This window comes from Anabrus simplex, chromosome 4, assembly GCF_040414725.1.
Source record: "Anabrus simplex isolate iqAnaSimp1 chromosome 4, ASM4041472v1, whole genome shotgun sequence".
NCBI lineage: Eukaryota > Metazoa > Arthropoda > Insecta > Orthoptera > Tettigoniidae > Anabrus > Anabrus simplex.
In genome coordinates, this window is record NC_090268.1 from 216941831 (window position 1) to 216960259 (window position 18429).

General features: G+C 40.8%; 1 protein-coding gene across 1 annotated transcript in view; it reads right to left on the bottom strand.

Moving 5' to 3' along the window:
* LOC136872583 (guanine nucleotide-exchange factor SEC12) overlaps positions 1–18216 on the bottom strand; it is an 86766-nt gene extending 68550 nt beyond the window's left edge. The window contains exons 1-2 of the mRNA XM_067146384.1: positions 17968–18216; positions 10025–10250 (exon numbers count right to left, since the gene is read on the bottom strand). Of these exons, the coding sequence (XP_067002485.1) occupies positions 10025–10250; positions 17968–18108 (367 nt within the window). The 5' untranslated portion in view covers positions 18109–18216. The remainder of the gene's footprint in view (positions 1–10024; positions 10251–17967) is intronic.
* Between the last annotated feature and the right edge of the window lie 213 nt (positions 18217–18429).

Consider the following 18429-nt stretch of genomic DNA (forward strand, 5'->3'; position numbering starts at 1 on the left):
CTTATTCAACTTGCGGAAGTCCACACACAGTCGATACTCCCCATTCTTCTTTTTTGGTAGGACGATAGGTGAAACCCAACAGGATGTAGAGGGTTTGATGAGACCTTGTCCTTCCATCTCTTGGATCTTCTGAACGACGAAGTTGCGCTTATCTGGATTGATTGGATATGGGTGTTGCCTGATGGGTGAGGAAGAGCTGCATTCAATGGTTTGCATTACAGTGGTAGTCCATCCTATTTTATTGGTGATGACTTCTGGAAAGTCCTTTAAGGCATATCTCAGCTCTTCTTCTTCACTTGGTTGAAGATGCGCTAACTGGATATCGCCCAGGTCCAGGTCGACTTCCATATCCTTGCGAGTCTGAAGATTTCCATCGTGCCGGGCGACCCTCAGACGTCTGTCTTTTCCCAAAAAGACTTCATGAGCTGCATAGTCTCAGATCACCTTGTATTCTACCAGAAAGCCATGACCTAATATGATGTCAGGTATAGGTTCTGAATCACTGCAATGTCAATTGAATTGATCATTTCAGAAACCAGTCAAGCGCTAAGTCTGTCATTTTAGGGAAAATGAAAAAACTGTCTAGCATTGGACAAAATGTTATGGTAGGGGTTTTAATATTTTAGCTTGAAAGTATTATATCTCTTAATACTTTCTATCTAAGGAAAAATATTTTGTGCTTATTAACTCTGCTGCAAAAATATCCAAAAAATTTAAACTTAACTGGTTTGTGAAATAAACGAGTGTTGCAAACATATTTTTATGGGATAATTATTGAATTTTTAAAGGATTTTGTCAGAAAACACATGTTTATGGAAATAGAAAATATTCTAATAGGTTTAGACAACATTGCTGATACAAATATAATTATTAAAAGGATGAAATCAGCAATGCCTGCTCATCATGACAGAAGGTAATCAATCCTCATAAACAAACTCGACAGCACATTCTGTCTCTGTAGCAGGCCATTGTAAAATGCTATCATAAAAGTGTTCATATCCCATCAGGTAAGGTTTTAAGGCATTTAGGTATGTATCTTCTTGATATTGATGGGCACCTAAAATAAACAATAACAAAGAATAATGTAGGGCTCAGACCACGTACTTCCTTGCCTGAGTAAGAAAAATAACCTTCTCCTTTCACCCTTGCATTCCGAGTAATATAACGCATATGAGTTTGTTTGTCTACCACTCCTAGTTTCCTTTTAGATACAGGTTCGTCTTGTGAACTTTCAGACATATCACTACGATTATAAAAACATTGCACTAAACAAAAGAAACACTTTTTCAATCAGTTGTTCACAAACCTACGAACATGCGATTACAGAAACACAACAATGAGAATAAAAACAGCTGAACAGCTGGCTATTCTGGATTCAGAGCGGCAGCGCCAACCAGCAAGGTGCGGCACATCACAAAATGTACCAAGAGTTTACTGCAGAAACCAGCCAAGCGGTGTCACTTAACTGCTTTCTGAACTAAATATGAAATTCAACGTAATGCCTGACCATTATAGGAGGATGTTTCTTGACTGGTTTCAGTACCAAAATGTGTGTATAACCTCTTAGTAACATATTCTGCCATTAACTCATTTTTTTGGCACTTGACTACTTTCTGAAATAATTGATTCAATTACAATAGGCAGGTCCATGCATTTAGCGGTTAGGTTAGTCTGTCCTTGGATGGAACAGGTTACCCTGTCCGCTGCTCTCACTACCCTTCCGAGATGGTGAGACTTCACAGACGGTAGTTATCTGGCAACAGTCCCATTTACAAATGAATGGCTTGCTTGGCTGTAGATAGCTGGGCGAGGTTGGCTTGTTCTGCTCACAATCTGACCAATCCCTCTCCTACTTGTCAAGGGTTGCTTTTCCATCGGGTCTTGAGGCACATTCCTGTTCCCGGTCTCATCCCCCCTAAATACAGAATGGGCCGGACCTAGTTTTCGATGCCAAGTTTGGACATTTGTTCTTCAGGTATCCCATTCTTCCACAATGATAGCATATCCTAACCGAGCTGGTCTCTTCCGTGACTTTGCTCTTCCAACTGGGCGATGATTCTATGCAGATCATCAAAGGATCTTGGTTGTGATACTTTCACTAGGGGTTGAATCTTATCATGGAGTAGTTCTATGATGTCTGGCAGGATCTTGTTCTCGCTTCTTTCCAGGTGCAGCCACTTGAAGAGCTGGTATTTCTGGAGGACGAACGTGCTAGCTCTCATGCTGGTGGGTTGTGCCTCAGTCGGTAGCTTCCTTTTCACAGAGCTCTTCACCCCTTCGGTATTAAAGCTTTGTGGAATTCATGTTGATACTCTGAAAACGTGCGCGAGACTGACGCCAAGCGCAGAAATAGCGTATACTGAGAGCAGAGAGAACATTGTTGCCAAGCCGCACCGGCGGTGATGCCCGATTTACGCGCATTCAGGGGGATAAATTTCCCAAAATTTTAAATAAGACCCGCACCCGATTTTGGAAGCGATATTTAAAAAAACAAAAAAACAGTGCTGATGGTACTCGAGATTATACGGTAAATAGTAACACTTGGTCTATACAGCTGCAGTGAGACCTAAATCCCGCTTGCTCTATGGGTATTTCCGCTAGCAATTTTGGACCTATTCTGTTCAGGAGAAGTCATTCTACTAATTTGTAGCATACACTCAATACGGTGATTGGTTTGTAACTCTCTGGTTTACTACTACTACTACTACTACTACTACAAAATAGTAATAATTTTTGTTTGCTTCAATAAGTAAGGGCTGTAGAATGTTGGTAACAAATTTACATAACCTTAAACCTGTATTTCTACCACAGTTGACAAGGAATTTGGGGTGTAGACCATGAAATCCCAGAACATTATCAGTTTTCATGCCCTTCAGGGCTACTAATTAACCCCTCTGATAAGGTTGATGTCAGAAAGGGCAACCGGTAGTAAAAACTTGCCAGGAAGGTTCATCTCACTTCATACCTGACCCCATAAGAAACGGGACAATGGATGGACATACAGTACATGTAATCTGTAAGAACAATGTGTAAAATAAAATAGCTAAATTAAAATGAAAATCTCATGCCAAAATAGTAAAACATACTAAAAAACATAATACCAGATTTGCTCGCATATAACGCAGTGTGAACATTTTCGGTTCATGATATATCCGGGAATTTGTGGTGCAAAAGATCGTATTCCCCAAAAAATGTAAAATTTGCATTAGGCTATTGAAACAAGACAACTGGCATACTTACCCTATTCACTGTCTTCAATCTCCGACCTCTCGCGTGCATCATTCTGGTCACCATCCCATACTGCATCATCCAGACTCCAGTCCAATGCATTTGCAATGCCCATCTTCAAGAAACTCTTCACAATAACGTCTGTTGACACCATAACCAATACCCACATAACCCAATCACACACAAGTTCAACTGACGGCCTCTTTATTTTGCCTGCTGGCGTCAGCTCAGGCTCCCCCCCCCGCCATGCATTCAGCGTACAATTTACGTATGTTGTCTTTGAAGGTCTCGACAGAAACATCTAAGGGCTGTAGACGATGTGAGAGTCCACCAGGAATTACAACAAGATCAGTTTTCATTTACTGAAGGCGTTTCTTCGTGTCTTCCACCAAGTGTCTGCGGAAACTATCCCACACTAGCATTGCTGGGCATTTAAGCAGTGCCCCCAGCCGTACTCCCCGCATTGTATGGACCCAGTCTTGGACAAGAGCTGTATCCATCCATCCTTTCTCTTGAACCTGTACATGAATGCCTTTGGGAAACTGCTTTAGACACGGTTTTCCTTTTGAAAATAACGTACGGTGACAATTTTCTTCCGTCTGTGGTAATTGCTAGCATGACAGTACAACGCTGTTTCTCACACAAGCACGCTAGAAGTTTATCGAGGTTTGATCTGCATTGCCAATTTGAGATAGGAGGTAATTATTTTTCTTTCACATTGCTATCAACATGGCGAAGAAAATCTATGATTTTGTGGCTGAAATCGCTTGGCATTCTCTGACAGAGAGATGTTCACCTTCGCAGACACAATCCCTTTCGTGTCATGAATCTACAGATCCAACCCCGGCTTACTTTTAGATCCAAACAGCTGATTCCTCCTTTAATCGCTAGTTCACACAGTTTGAAATGTAGCATCTCGTACAAGATATTAAAGCCACCATTTCGCAACTCTGTAACATAATGAAGCAACTCGTCTTCCAACTCAGGAAACTTATCAGTTTTTGGCCCTCTGAATGTCTTATGTGTTTGGTTAGTGGTTTCTAACGCAGCTTTCTGTTTATGCCAGTAGCGAACATTAAACTCAATCACACTGAATTCTCGACTGGCAGCTCTGTTACCATGTTCTTCAGCATATTTCACTTGGAGTTTAAACCCAGCCATATAACTCCCACGTTTCTCCTCAACTTAAAGATCGACCTTCACAAGAATACTTAACTGAGAAACAACAATGAAACTTGAAGACAGAATACTGGCACTTGTCGACAACACAACAGATGGACAATACCTAATACCATGATCACTTGACTGCCTGGACAGGGAAACACTCCCAGTTCACGTGATCAGCTCTGTCGGACGGGTAGCATTAAGCATATTGACAAAGAAGAGTAAGAGGGATGGCTGAGTGTGACTGGCTGGCTAGGAATGCAGCCTTAGGGTGGGGGTTTGCGAGTTAGATATTTTTGTTACAACAGCTAGCTTCAGCCGTTCTGCAGATAGAAAGAAATGCAGCTTCTTCTTGTACTGTCACGTACAAAGTACCGTAACATCAATTGGTACAGTCTCGATATTTAATGTAGGCACGTCTATGGAATATCCAAACTTTATTTTGTGTATGTTCCGTATGTCTTTATGACATCAGAAATTAGTGCGAGGTATGTGTGGGGATTTCTTTTCCTGATATTTCAAATGGTCAAAATGGGGTGTGAGATATACACAGTGGTGAGATATATGCAAGCAAATACAGTAATATTTTTAAAATACCTAAATGATCTAATTTAAATATATTTAAACTTATCAGAACCTAGATGTGACAATAAACGATCATTTTAACTCTCATTCCCACTCACGTTAGACTGGAAGTGCTCATGAGATGGTGTCAGCAGAAGGCTTTGAATTTTGTTTTAGCGACAGCGTCCCTAAAGTTACTGGGGAGTTCATTTCACCAGGTCGTGGCAGTGACTGAACGATCTGTTGTATATTGTGGTTAGATGTTTTAGCCTATGGTATGACCGGGTACTGAACAGGTGCAAGGAACTAAAGAAGCAAAATTTGGAGGATGGTTAAATAGGAACATTTTCAGAAAGCACCTGGTACAATAAAGAAGTCACATACAGGCTATGTCTTTCAGCCAGGCTTAACAAAGATAACGGTCTATAAAAAGGAGTGACCTGGTCATTGAAACGTATGTCGTATACATATCTGCTTGATGCATTTTTGGCACGATGCAGTCTCATACTTTGTTCGTTATTTATATCAAGCTGAACAGTAAGATAACGAAGAACACTGGAAAAGAGAAGAAAAATATGAGGGAACAATCACCTGAAGAATACCAAGCGGAGTGGCCGTGTGTGTTAATGCGCTACAGCTATGGAGCCAAGCTATGCATTTGGGAGATGCGTGGGTTTGAACCCCACCAATGACTGTTCTGAGAATGGTTTTCTGTGGTTTTCCATTTTCACCTCCAGGCAAATACCGGGACAGTTCCCATTCATAGGCCACAGCCGATTCCTTCCATCTCTTTACCCAGATTCATTCACCATCATTCATCTTCTTTAGCTCCTCAAATGAGAGAGGCTGTAAAAACATGCCATATAAATTCATCTCACCTCATCTCTGATCCCGTATCAAGAAACGGAACCGAGGGGCAGATAAACGATCACCTGAAGGAATCAGAAAAGAGGATTTGGATGCCTACGTCTGGAATGCTTTAACTACACTGAGCTGGAAGAAAACAAAATGTGATAGCTAAGGTCTGATCAACACTCATCTTGGTTAGATGGCATTACTGCTGCAATTGAATGGATGCATGCAAAAGTAGGCTAACCATCATTTTCTTAAAATGGAGAAAAAAGAGACTTTCTCACCGATGGAAGGAAAAAAGGATAAAATTAACATATTTTTGTTTTCATCTGAAAGAAATAGCTTTTTTTAAATATTGCCAAAAAACTTTAGCCATTTTATTGATAATCACAACAGGGATGGGACAAATTATGTTCAGATGCAGCCACTTAATCACAATCAAGCCCAATGAAGAAAGGTTCCTCAAATGATAGCTGGTTGTCATCATGGGGTAGGTGCTGGGAGACTTGAAATAAGGTACTATCCAGGCATTTGTCTGGAGGGAATGCGGAAAAACCCAGAGTAAACCCACAATCAGGTTAGCCGCTGTCAGCACTGGGATTTGAACCTCGTATCTCCGAACGTCGCAGCTAGTCAGTCATCTCATGGAGCATGATTAAACATGCTTGGCTACAGAGGTGAATGCAACACAAAATACTGGGCTAGAACGTAAAAACACAAAATACTTTTACCATTTTTCAGTGATAGTATTACCTTTTGTGCACATTTTCAATCTCTGCCCAAGCCTTTCTTTTCTCTCAGTTCACCTCTGTATTTAATGTAAAGATCATCACTAACCCTTTTCCCTTTCTAAGTTTCTGACATTCTCTTCAAAATTTTCTGTAACCTCCACTGGTAGAACTTTGATTATGTTCACATAAATTACCATCACCTACAAAAAGCAGAAGCCATATTTACTTGGTTTGTAAACAGACAATATGGCTAATAAGAAACAATAAATGTCCATATAACTGCACTGAATACTCTTCTAATTCAATGCATTATTAAAAGGAAAATAATATCTGCATTTTTGATTCCATTTTGAATTAACATCATACCAAAACAGACATGTATCATGGGCTACCAAACTCCATAGTGTTCGCTACCCCGCCTATATATGGCGCCATCATACGCGAACTTTTAGTAACAATCAGTTAGTCCAATTTTGCAATTTTGTCAAGATGATATCCCAAGAACTTTGAAGCCTTTTATTTCTTTACAGGTAATTCCCTGATGGTAGCGCACTTCAGTAAATATAGTTTGTATCATTAACAGTAGGTGGCAGCATCTAACTCAATTTTCACAAATTTGATGGTTAGCCTGCTTTTGTGTGCATTCCTTCAATAATCCGAAAACTTCGCTGTCAACGACATGTATCACATGCTATTGTAAATTCATTACTAGATTTTAAGATTATGTATTTATCACAGAACCAGATGCAAGGAACGTAACCATTCCAAATATCCTTGACTGGTGCAAACAAGTTTCATAATGTAAAGAAATAAATGTGTAACTGGATTAAAGCCACTATATATATTTATTTAATGAAGCCGAGCTTCAGCCAAATTGCATTGGCCTTCATCAGGGCATGTGAAGTTCTGCCTCCGACAGTGAGCAAAGAAATTCGCAGGAACGTGGGAGTCATGACCATACTATCCACGGCCTACCCCACTAATTGGACTCAAGGATCATCGTGCTGTGCTGTGGTGGTTGGGAGGGAAGTTACTGATTCACCGCCCTCTGTCGACAGTTTCTTGAGTGTGTCCCGCTGTGCCATGGTGGTATTATGTATATATTTCTGCAGTACAGGTCTCCATGTATTTGATAACTCAAAGCCGTCTTCCCTGTTGATGTTATTTGGGCGTAGCTCTATCTCTATGGCTTCCCTTACCACTTGAGTATAGAAATCCTTTACAGGCGCCATGATCTTCGCCTGGTTAAAGAGGATTTCATGGTCTGTACTGAGAAATGTTCTGCTATGGCAGACTGGCTTATGGCATTCTCCGTGGATGAAAGAGTGACATTCTTTACCGACCTGATGTGTTCTTTCACCCTGGTGCCAACAAGCATTTTTGTCATGCCAGTATATTAGCAAACACAACCACATGGAACTTCATACATGGCCGGTGTTTCAAGATGTGGTTTTTCTTTGAATGGTAATTTGAATAGCACCAGGGTAATAATAATAATAATAATAATAATAATAATAATAATAATAATAATAATAATAATAATAATAATGTCTGTCTGTTAGGTCATCAGCCCAGAGGCTGGCTGGATCCTCAAATAGCACCACCAAAGGCTATGCAGTTATAGGGAGACTGCAAAAACAAATGGCAGAGCCCAAATGAGGTGTACTAGGCAAGATGAGGAGTGAGGTAGTTTGCCATTGCTTTCCTCATTGGACCAAAAGGTGCCAGTGCAGTGCTAGGGGCTTTACGTCGCACCGACACCGACACCGTCTTATGGCGACGATGGGATAGGAAAGACCTAGGAGTTGGAAGGAAGCGGCCGTGGCCTTAATTAAGGTACAGCCCCAGCATTTGCCTGGTGTGAAAATGGGAAACCACGGAAAACCATCTTCAGGGCTGCCGATAGTGGGATTCGAACCTACTATCTCCCGGATGCAAGCTCACAGCCGCGCGCCTCTACGCGCACGGCCAACTCGCCCGGTCCAGTGCAGTGCGATTGATCCTATGAGCAACACCTTTCATAACACTCAGACACTAGTTGTGCCCCAAATGTCATTACTCAGCACCACCCATACCCCCAGCAGCTTCCATATTGTCACAGCCATGGATGAGACTGGGACTTCGGTGGAAGCTACACTTTGCTCTGGCCTGTGCCAAGAGAGAATAATAATAATAATAATAATAATAATAATAATAATAATAATAATAATAATAATAATAATAATAATAATAATATGGCCTCAGCTACCATGTGCAGACATTTCAAGTTGACGGCATCTGGCTGTCTGCTCATCAATTTCGATGTTCTGTTTTACTCTAGGTCTACTAGATGACAGACCGAGTAAACCGAAACTCTCTTGGGCGTCTATGGGTGATATTTAATGAATTTTGTCGGGTAAACATCAAATGTGTCACCATAGATCTTTTACACATGCAGACATCGTACGACATGAAATGTCAAATGGACTTTTTTCCGCCCTTCAAAAATCCGACCACCTCTGTTGGGTTTGAACCCGCTATCTTGGGATCCGGAGGCCGACACTCTACCACTGATCCACAGAGGCAGCTAGGGTGAAAGAACACATCAGGTCGGTAAAGAATGTCACTCCAGTCTGCCATAGCAGAACATTTCTACAGTACACACCATGAAATCCTCTTTGACCAGACGAAGGTCATGGCGCCTGTAAAAGACTTCTATACTCACCACCACAGCACAGCACGACGATCCACGAGTTCAATTAGTGGAGTAGTCCATGGATAGTATGGTCATGACTCCCACGTTCCTTCGAATTTCCTTGCTCACTGTCGGAGGCAGAACTTCACATGACCTGATGAAGGCCAATGCAATTTGGCTGAAAGCTCGGCTTCATAAAATAAATACTGTATATATAGTATATAAAGTGGCTTTAATCCAGTTACACATTTATTTCTTTACATTAATACAATAAGCCACGAAAACCTACGTTCATTAAGTCTCATAATGACCTATTTTACCAAAATAGTGATGTAGGATAACAGAATGTGAACTTATCACTAGAATTTAGGACAGTGCACATGAACTCTGAGAAGAGTGATATTTCAACCAGTGAATTTGCTATTTTAACTGCTGAAAATGATCCTCATAGGATGGAAACTAGTACTGTAATTATAGGCTAATGTATTTTTAAATGTAAATTCATGTACTCAATATCGTATAGTATTGATTAGGTGGAGAAGTCCAAAGTTGTAATTGTGAACAAGAGGTATGACAGCCAGTACTGAATAATTTAAAAAATATAAGAACAATTTATTTGAAATTTTGATGTGCTTATAATGATACCAATTAGTGATTAAAAATTTTTACTTCCCAACTTTCAAATTTCAATTATGGCTAAACTTTAATGAAGTCAGTTTAATCTCCATTTCATCTCTATTTTTTAAATTTAAAAAATTCTTAACTGAGGATCATAACATCATTATATCCTGAAGGAAGCTAAGTGACTTACCTTTTCCATCACTACTTGACACTGTCCGTTTCCTTCTAGTACCAGAATCAATAACTGTTTCAATAACATTGTACAACTGACAATGACTTTCCTGACCAGCAACTAGGTATGTTTTCCGTCCATTGCTGTAGGTTGCACAGTTCATTACCACACTTGGACCAGTTTCGTGACGGGTAACTTCTTCAGCAATATAACGTTCACTATCATGTGACAATTCATATATTTCCTGAAAATATGACACACATATTATTAATTTACGTAGTCAAGAAACCTAAGAGGTTGGGAAAACAAAACTCTAACAAGAGGATCATTTCAAGAAGATCTTGCATATACTCTTAGGATTAACACCATAGTTTGAACCCATTTACTCTCCATAGTGAACTGGGTTCATATGCTCTATGTTAACACCAGTAGTACAGTACAATTTGCTGCTGGTGCATCTGACAGCTTTCCAATCGAAGTTGGTGTTCATCTAGGTTTAGCCTTGTAATATCTACTCTTTATTTGTGGAATGGACATAATCACTTGAGACAAACGGCGCAAATTTCCATGGAATTTACTTTATGTGGATGATGTCATGCTTGCCAGTACCACCAAGCATGAACTGCAATACCAGGTCCAACCCTAACACAATGCCCTCAGCAGATTTGGTCTTCATCTTGACATCAAGAGGACAAAATACACTATGTGATCAAAAGTATCAGGACACCCCCGAAAACATACGTTTTTTATCTTAGGTGCATTGTGCTGCCACCTAATGCCAGGTACTCCATAGCAGCGACCTTAGTAGTCATTAGACATCGTGAGAGAGCAGAATGGAGCGCTCCGCGTAACTCACGGACTTTGAACGTGGTCAGGTGATTGGGTGTTACTTGTGTCAGAAGTCTGTATGCGAGATTTCCACACTCCCATACATCCCTAGGTCCACTGTTTTTGATGTGATAGTGAAGTGGAAACGTGAGGGACATGTACAGCACGAAAGCGTACAGGCCGACCCCGTCTGTTGACTGACAGACCGCCGACAGTTGAAGAGGGTCGTAAAGTGTAATAGGCAGGCATCTATCCAAACCATCACACAGGAATTCCAAATTGCATCAGGATCCACTCCAAGTGCTATGACAGTTTGGTGGGAGGTGAAAAAAACTTGGATTTCATGATCAAGTGGCTGCTCATAAGCCACACATCATGCAGGTTAATGCCAAACGATGCCTCGCTTTGTGTAAGGAGCATAAACATTGGACAATTCGAAGTGGAAAAACGTTGTGTGGAGTGACGAATCAAGGTACACAATGTGGCGATCCGATGGCAGGGTGTGAATGCCCAGTGAATGTCATCTGCCAGCGTGTGTAGTGCCAAAAGTAAAATTCGGAGGCGGTGGTGTTATGGTGTGGTCGTGCTTTTCATGGAGGGGGCTTGCAACCCCTGTTGTTTTGTGTGGCACTATCATAGCACAGGCCTACATTGATGTTTTAAGCACCTTCTTGCCTCCCACTGTTTAAGAGCACTTCCAGGGGGGCGATTGCATCTTTCAACACGATCGAGCACCTGTTCATAATGCACGGCCTGTGACAATAATAACATCCCTGTCATGGACTGGCCTGCACAGACTCGTGACCTGAATCCTATAAAACACCTTTGCGATGTTTTGGAACGCCGACTTCATGCCAGGCCTCACCGAGTGATATCGCTACCTCTCCTCAGTGCAACGCTCCGTGAAGAATGGGCTGCCATTCCCCCAAGCAACCTTCCAGCACCTGACTGAACATATGCCTGTGAGAGTGGAAGCTGTCATCAAGGCTAAGGGTGTGCCAACACCATATTGAATTCTAGCATTACCAATGGAGGGCGCCACAAACTTGTACGTCATGTTCAGCCAGGTGTCTGGATACTTCTGATCACATAGTGTACCTTACAAACCAGAGTGATGGAAATATTGAAGTCAATGATGAAAACCACTCAAAGACTGATACTTTCGATTCCTTAGGATCTCATTTATGTAGCAACACCAACATTAACGCTGAAATGCGAGCAAGGATAAATGCTGAATGGATGCGATGGATGAAATTAACGGGAGTGTTGTGCAACAAGAGTATGCCAATATGCCTGAAGTCAAAAATATACCGTACAACTGTTCATCCAGTCGCTATCTATGGACCTGAGTGCTGGCCAGTTACAAGACGAGTAGAGCACCAACTTCACGTTCTGGAGATGCGCATATTGCGTTGGTCGATGGGAATCTTTTGTCCTGACCACAATACGAACAACTCTATTCGGAAGAAGACTGACATCGCTCCAATAGATAAGAAAATATGGCAGACCTCTCCTATGGTATGGCCACATCATGCGCACAGCACCTCACACCATCGCCAATACTGCTTAACCTTAAAGTAAGCGGAACTCAACCAACTGGAAGCCAAACCAAGGATGGCAGGATGCCATTAACGCTGACATTAGAGCACTCCACCTACAGCATAATGATGCTTTCGATTGTGGGAAATGGTGTTCCTTGACCCATCAAGCAGACCCTACAACAACAGGATAAACGCTTAAAAGAAGAAACTCTCGATAATGAAGAAATCGAGGATTTGGATAGTTTCACCTAAAGGTGGTATAGTTGGTGTAAAGATGGAGGAGCTGCACAGAATGTCTCACAACGCATTCGCAAAGCGAACAGCACTCTTGTGCGACTGCATCCAGTGCGGAAAGATGGGCGAAATCAAGATGCTCATACAAAGCAAGTGGTGAAGGTGGCAATGGATTGGGCATACTCTGGGGAAGGGAAAAGAAGCTATCGAGAGAGAGGCCTTGATTTGGAATTTGCAGGAGAAAAGGAAGAAAGGGAGATCCAGGCACTCGTGGGGAAGATCTGTCTACACTGAGACAATGGAAAGAAATTAAGTTTTTTTTTTTACATCGCACTGATACAGATAAGTCTTATGGTGACGATGGAATAGGAAAGGCCTAGATGTGGGAAGCGGCTGTGTCTTTAATTAAGATACAGCCCCAGCATTTGCCTGGTGTGAAAATTTGAAACCATGGATAACCATCTTCAAGGCTGCCAACAGTGGGGTTCGAACCCACTATCTCCCAAATGCAAGCTCACAGCCAGGCGACCCTAACCACATGGCCACTTGCTCAGTGTGAAGTGAAGAAGTTGGATGTCAACAAGGCAGATGGCAAAGTTTTGCTGATGCCCTATATTCCGCAAGGGACACTAGGAAATAAGTCAAGTGAATTCTCTCAGGATAGTACTAAAGTGAAACTGAATCAAGGGTGCAGCACAGCTAATGCAGTGAGCTCACAGTTGTAATCAATAGTATTCTGTAAGAAAGAAGTCCACTCTTGGATAAAACTACCTTTCCATCACCTTGTTTTCAGACTGTATGGGAGTGAAAGTTGGATGGACCTAGGACATCTTATTCATCAGCTGGAAGAAATAGATGAAGTATCAAGAACAACTGCTAGTACAAACAGGTGGAAACAATGGCTGTTTAAGTCACCTGATTATATCATTGTAAGTATTAGAGTTTGTAGATCCACCATTGAATATATTATTCATTGTACAATTCCTCTGTATGAGCCTTTGGCTCACTGGAATTAATTATTGAAATAAATATCATATCATGGCAGGAAGGTCAATGATGTAGGGCTAAGTTAGGAATGAACACTATGGATGAAGTTGTATGCAAAAACTGGCTTTGGTGGTGGACTTATATAAGGCAAACAGAGGAGAATTGGTCACCTACGTGACTACGTAACACAAAATTGTTTATTTCTTTGTGTTTATTGTATTAAAGCAACGTGATGAACGTGAATGCCATTCATTTTTTAGACGTCCACACTTTTCGATTTTTTAACGGTTTTTGTAAAAATGTAAATTTACCACCTTTTCTGGCAACCATAGTTATTCAAAGTGATCACCAGTAGATCGCCCTAATGTTTCCAACTTTATTAGTATAAAACAAGAAGGGTTCAATATATACACTTCTTTATAAAGCCAACGGTATAAATCAATATATATTGATATTTTCCCCAAAAAGTGTTCCTGTCGTTTGTAAATGTAGATGCAGTTCTGTGGTTATAAGTAACACTGATTGTTGTCTTTTAATGTAAAATGTCAACATCCAGAAGTTGTAAATTGCCAGCAGACACGTTTTGTTATGTTTGCAGACATTGCATTGGATCTAAGCAAGTGAAACATAAAATTGTGCCCGGTACAAAGTTCTGTGAGGCATACTGCACTTATTTCGGTGTGCATGTTCAAGACCAACATATTACATAGGCTCCTCATGTGACATGTGACAGCTGCTAGTCTACTTTAGAGGGTTGGCTACATGGAACAAGAAAATCTATGCCACTTGCAACTCCCCAAATATGGCAAGAGACTACTAACCATTACAACAACTGTTACTTATGTATGGTGGATATTACGTTACAAAAGTACCACGAACAGAAAAAATAATGCATATCCGAGAATATCGTCATCCACTGCTCCAGTACCACACAGTGAAAAGCTGCCAATTCCATCACCGCCAAAACAGACTAGTAGTGAAAAGGAAGTAGAGACAAATTCAAGTGATGACAGCAATTTGGAACTACACCTCTTCAATTAGCCGATATTGGATGACCTTGTTTGGGAATTGCATGGCAGCAATTTGGAACCACACCTCTTCACTCAGCCGATATTGGATGACCTTGTTTGGGAATTGCATTTAAACCAAACCAAAGGCTGAACTCCTTGCAACCCATCTTAGGCAATAAAACTGATCATTTGACCAGGTCAGGAATAGAATGAATTAAGCCCCCATCTAGCGGTGAGGATAGGAATTGTGCTGACTGTTGAAGCCTGTCGGCACTTCTCTGGGGCAATGATTAATGAATGACAGATGAAATGAAGGGAAAGCCTGACTACCCAGAGAAAAACCTGTTCTGCCTCTGCTTTGTCCAGCACAAATCTCACATGGAATGGCCATGATTTGAACTACGGGCAGTGAGAGGCTGCCACCTGAGCCACAGAGGCTCTACGTATCTTGTAATAAAACTAGAGAGCCCATGCTGCTCCACAGCATTCGTTATAAATAGGTCAGATAACTCATCTTGATATGCCTGTCATGGAACACTTTTCTTATCTATACATGCCTGTCACAGTCATATTGTTTTGCCTACCATTTTCAATAGTTTTATGAACATTTAATAAGAAGCGTGTTATGGTATACCGCAGTTCGTAGTCAGAATTAATCCATTCTGATGCCACCATACCGTCTGTTTGGTAAACTATCAACATATTTGCTTTTTTTAATCCAGCAGTTCTGGATGTAAAGCTTCATATTGATCGCAAAAGGCAGTTCTTCTATACAAAACAGTTGTCTTGTTAGCTTGTTGTTTTGCCAGGCAGAGAACTTTTTTAAAGATACGTGGCCTTCACTGTTTCTAGTGTAGCTACGTTATCCTTCACTAGGTGTTCCCAGATAATGTCTAAGGCATATGTCATGATGGGGTCTGTCTGTACGTCGAATGGTTTTTCTTAGCAGCATCTAAGTATAGTATTTTTCCATGATCAAAGTGTATACTCTCTGGCTTGACGGGTAGTAATCAAACATGGCTGCATGTAATAACAATACTAAGGATGAAAATTGCATATATGAGAATGAAAGTGTCAGTCACTTAGCAACCTGCTAAGTACAGGATGTATTGCGGGTAGGGTAAGATCATTAATGATTTGATTTTATGATTACTCAAGGTTGGCTGAACTTAGAGACCTATCAATGTATCATGATTCACCGGCAGGTAATTCCGGGGAGAATAAAACAAAAATCGGTCCGGTAGAACAGAGGAGTGGATTTGCCAAAACTGTTTTTAGTAAACTCTTTTAATATATAGATGTGAAAATAATATATTTATTCTTCAGAGGGTGGAGAAGAAATTGAAAGGCTGGTAATGCAACCCCCAAAAGTTTTCTTTGGGTCACTAAATGCTAGTGGTGGTAACTGATAACTATTGTTATAAAGGGCCAAAAGAATTAGGTTAGGTCCCTTTTAACAGAACCTGCTGGAGAAAGTGGTAATTGTGATTACTGTCCTGAGAGGACATCCTCCATTACTTATCAGAAGAAAATGGAAGACGTTGGACCCTTAGAAGGATTAACATATCGGCACTTGACAGGCAGAGAAGGATCACGAAGGACACAAAAATACACAACTACCAAGGCCTAGTAAACCTAATATCGTCAGGTCAGAGTTGACCAAGGAATGTCAGATAGGAAAGATGAACGTGAGGAGCCTGACACATGTAAGTTCACAGCCCTGAGAGTTCTTTATTACAACAGGGGTTCTGTGGATGTATTCTACTGACCCCATACACAGGGGAGTTTCAAACCTTCAAAAAAGGAACATAGAGGCTAAAGAAAGAAAAGGTCATAAAAAAGCATAGCCTACTCCTGAGTCACCTCAGGTCTTGAAAACTTCAGACAATTGTTTTTTTTCTTTCTTGCTAGTGCTTTGCAGGTGCACTAACACATTAAAAGTTTTCAGCAATGTAAGGATGGGAAAATGTTTAGGACTGTGAAGGAGGTGGATGTGGTCTTAATTAACGTACAGCCCCAGCATTTGGCTGGTGTGAAAACAGTGGGAAACAATGCAGCTGCCGACGGTAGCATTTCAACCCATTATCTCCAAAATGCAAGTTCACAGCTATGCAATCCTAACGGCACGGCCAACTTGCTCGGTCAGTTGGGGGGTGAGCGTGAGTGTGTAATCGCCACTGTAGCAACACTGATGTATCTTCATCTTCCCTCTCTCCTAACTGCACTGTGGTGAGGGATGATAGTTGTAAATGCTGCCAATATAATGAATGCATAAAACACGGCATGGACGAACATTACTGTTGGTAATTTTGATTGTTTCTATGATTTTATTTGCATGATAAGAGCAAAATTCCTCAAGTTTATTTACTGAATGGTTACCGTTACTTACTGGGTTAGATCAGAGTTCAGCTAGGAGCAACCTATGACTCATGCAAGGAGTATCACCACATGTTGGCAGCCCTTATGGTGCTCTGTGCTGTAGAGTGACTGGAGGAAGCATGTGAAAATGATGTTACTGAGTCAATTACCCAGACTTACAACATCCAAGGCAGTCAGCATAAACGACGTAAAGTCAAAATGTTTGCAACATGGTAACTGGTGTCACACAATTATTATTTCTACCAAGGGGAGGCAAGAAGGGAAACGAACATTGTACACAAAATATGTTAGATGCCATGGTTATCGCTAGGAATTATAATTTTACTGGCATCTTGACTTTGCTTTGAATGACAGTGTCCTGGATTGGCTCACAGATTTATGGAAACAGATGTGTTTCACCATTTTCCAAAAATAATGCTTTTACTCATATTCACACAAAAATATTTAATTTGAAACAGTGTATGCCATAATTTGTTGTTGTTGCCAATGTTCATTCAATTTGTTACGGTGAAGATACCTTTATTGTATCAACAGACTGGGGTTAAAAGCTGGCAAATGCAGACATCTAAGGTAAAACACTCGGACGATGGATACCAATTTAGGGTCGTGATGAATTCTGGGTAAAATATGTCTTCAAAACTACGACGGTAAATTCATGAATAATGTCAATTACTGGCCTTCTTTCAGCAGATGTGCACACGAGTCAGGAGTGGTCGGGATGCCAGTTCGAGAGCTATATCATATACCGCATCTAATGTTCTCAAATACAAACATATCATTCGTAAAGAACAACATACAATATAACTATTAGTGAACTATTAACCTAACCTCTACCAATGACACTCCAGATTACAGTGAAAGGAAATGACAAGGACACACACTAAAACATAAGAAAAGAGTACTAAAGTGAAGTAATTTACTTTTTAAAATATATTAGGACTTTGAAACAAAGTTATAAAATTGGTCTAATTAGAAAACTTACAAAACCATTCGCAACACCAGTTTTGGACGAACCTCCGCCACCCGCCACTAATATATGCCGACTAGTTAACATCTGTACAGAATAAAGCGGGAAATTGACCCGAGCTAAGAGTCCATCCTTATTTCTTCTTGAAGGAGGCATGTTGATGTATAATCTAACACTAAGTTTAAAGTTTATATACAATCACTTTATCAACAGTCACGCACACGAAACCTACATTCTGTTTTGAATGTTGGTAACATCTGTTCCACGTCTTTTCAACTTACGGCTCACAACCATACCATCCTTCCACCCAAAAAAAAAGTAACATTGGTGGTAAATTTCGCCTCAATGCAGTGCTCACGAATACTGGATAGCAAGAGCATTGACAAGCGTAAGAACAGACACGGTAATTACATTTTGCAACGAACTGTGGCAAACCAGGGTTTTGACCTTATCGTCTTGTCAAAACTGTACACCAAT